This window comes from Phanerochaete carnosa (genome assembly GCF_000300595.1).
Source record: "Phanerochaete carnosa HHB-10118-sp unplaced genomic scaffold PHACAscaffold_1104, whole genome shotgun sequence".
Taxonomy (NCBI): Eukaryota; Fungi; Basidiomycota; class Agaricomycetes; order Polyporales; family Phanerochaetaceae; genus Phanerochaete; species Phanerochaete carnosa.
In genome coordinates this window covers 1-1,366 of record NW_006768731.1, presented here as the reverse complement: position 1 = coordinate 1,366, position 1,366 = coordinate 1, and the positions used below count along the sequence as shown (strand labels likewise).

Sequence of the window (1,366 nt, the reverse complement as noted above, 5' to 3'; positions counted from 1 at the left end):
TCCGAACGTCGATGCTGCCGAACGCGAGCTTAAGTCTCGAGGCCATTTGCGCACGTCGAAGGTATCGCCTCCTGGGACGCGTTCAATAGCGCGCAAGATGTTGGAATCCACCCACGCAAACGTCTTGTCGTCAGCTATGGGCTCTCCGCCAACCGCGAACTTGGACGATGAGTGGTCATGAACTCGGAGATCTGGAAAGAAGACGGCAGAGGGCGCGACATTAGTCCCAAGGTGAGTCCTCGCTTTATCTTACAACGCATGCAGCTAAGCAGAGAACCCAAAGCCCGCCAAATACAGCATAAGGACGTAGTCCGCATTATTTTTCCATACAAACGTCTCGTCTGTGCCAATACAACACCCAGTCGAAAGCATCGAAGTCAACCGCGGATCGGAAGGTCGCTGGATAGGCCATGTGGGCGGTCGCCCAGGATGCACCGGTGCGCCCAGTGACCCAGGCTCTCGAATGGGGCCGTCTGCGTGGCAAAGAGCGGTTTAGAGTGAGAGTAGGAGTCAAGTTTTGGAGAGGGATGCTTGCAGTTGGAATGCGCCGTCAGGTTCGTAATCACCCCCGCTGGTATTGCGCTCAGACGCGCCAACTCATGCCCACCAGCTCGCTCCGTACGACGCGAAGACGCAAGTGGTAGAAGGCTTGTGGACGGGCCAGTTCTTCGACGAAGACATTTGACCGGGCGGGTCGTGGCTCCGCCGTCGAGCACGCCAAGAAGCTTCGCAATCCGTACGCTATCGCGCAGCCCTCGGTCGTAGACGAGTGGGCGCGCGGAGCGAGGGCTATAAACACGAGGCGCGGGTCACGTTGGCTAGATAACCCGAAGAGGCGCGCAGAAGGTCCGAAGAAATCGCTCATTTATTCGCTTCTATCTGCACGGAGTCGCTATCGAACGCGTTGGACAGCTGGACACACGACCCGAGATGACTCAGTTGCACGTGGTATGCCAAGTCATTGTCTTATTTACCTTCGCTATCTGACACCGAACTACAGGTATCTTCGTCACGGTTCTGCAGCACGGCCAGAACGCGAGCTCTCTTGTTGGTTACACAGGACGAACCTGGGCGGTGGTTGCGGCCACCAAGCTCCGCCGCATCGTCAGCCGCACTCGAGAAGGCGGACGACGTTGAGCGACCGCCGAGTGCGCGTTCCTCTGCTTTGAGCGCATGTATTCGACTAACCGCAGACTATCGTGAACAGCCAGGATGATGGAGCCAGATGAGGACGGGATCAAGCCTCACGTTTGAGATGAAGCTGCAGTTCTCGCCCTGGGAAGGGAGATCTGCAAGTCAAGTGGATCGCAAGGTGGTCGAGAGCCTGAGGCTGAACATGTGTGAGTAGACTGCGTGGCTGGGCGGG

At 57.5% G+C, this 1,366-nt stretch overlaps 1 protein-coding gene across 1 annotated transcript; it reads left to right on the top strand.

Annotated features, from left to right (window-relative positions):
• Positions 1-410: 410 nt before the first annotated feature.
• PHACADRAFT_203392 (uncharacterized protein) lies at positions 411-685 on the top strand (the record flags this gene model as incomplete). The annotated part of the gene is made up of 2 exons (XM_007403388.1): positions 411-554; positions 611-685. 2 exons carry the CDS (start codon positions 411-413, stop codon positions 683-685), a joined length of 219 nt encoding a protein of 72 aa, XP_007403450.1.
• Between the last annotated feature and the right edge of the window lie 681 nt (positions 686-1,366).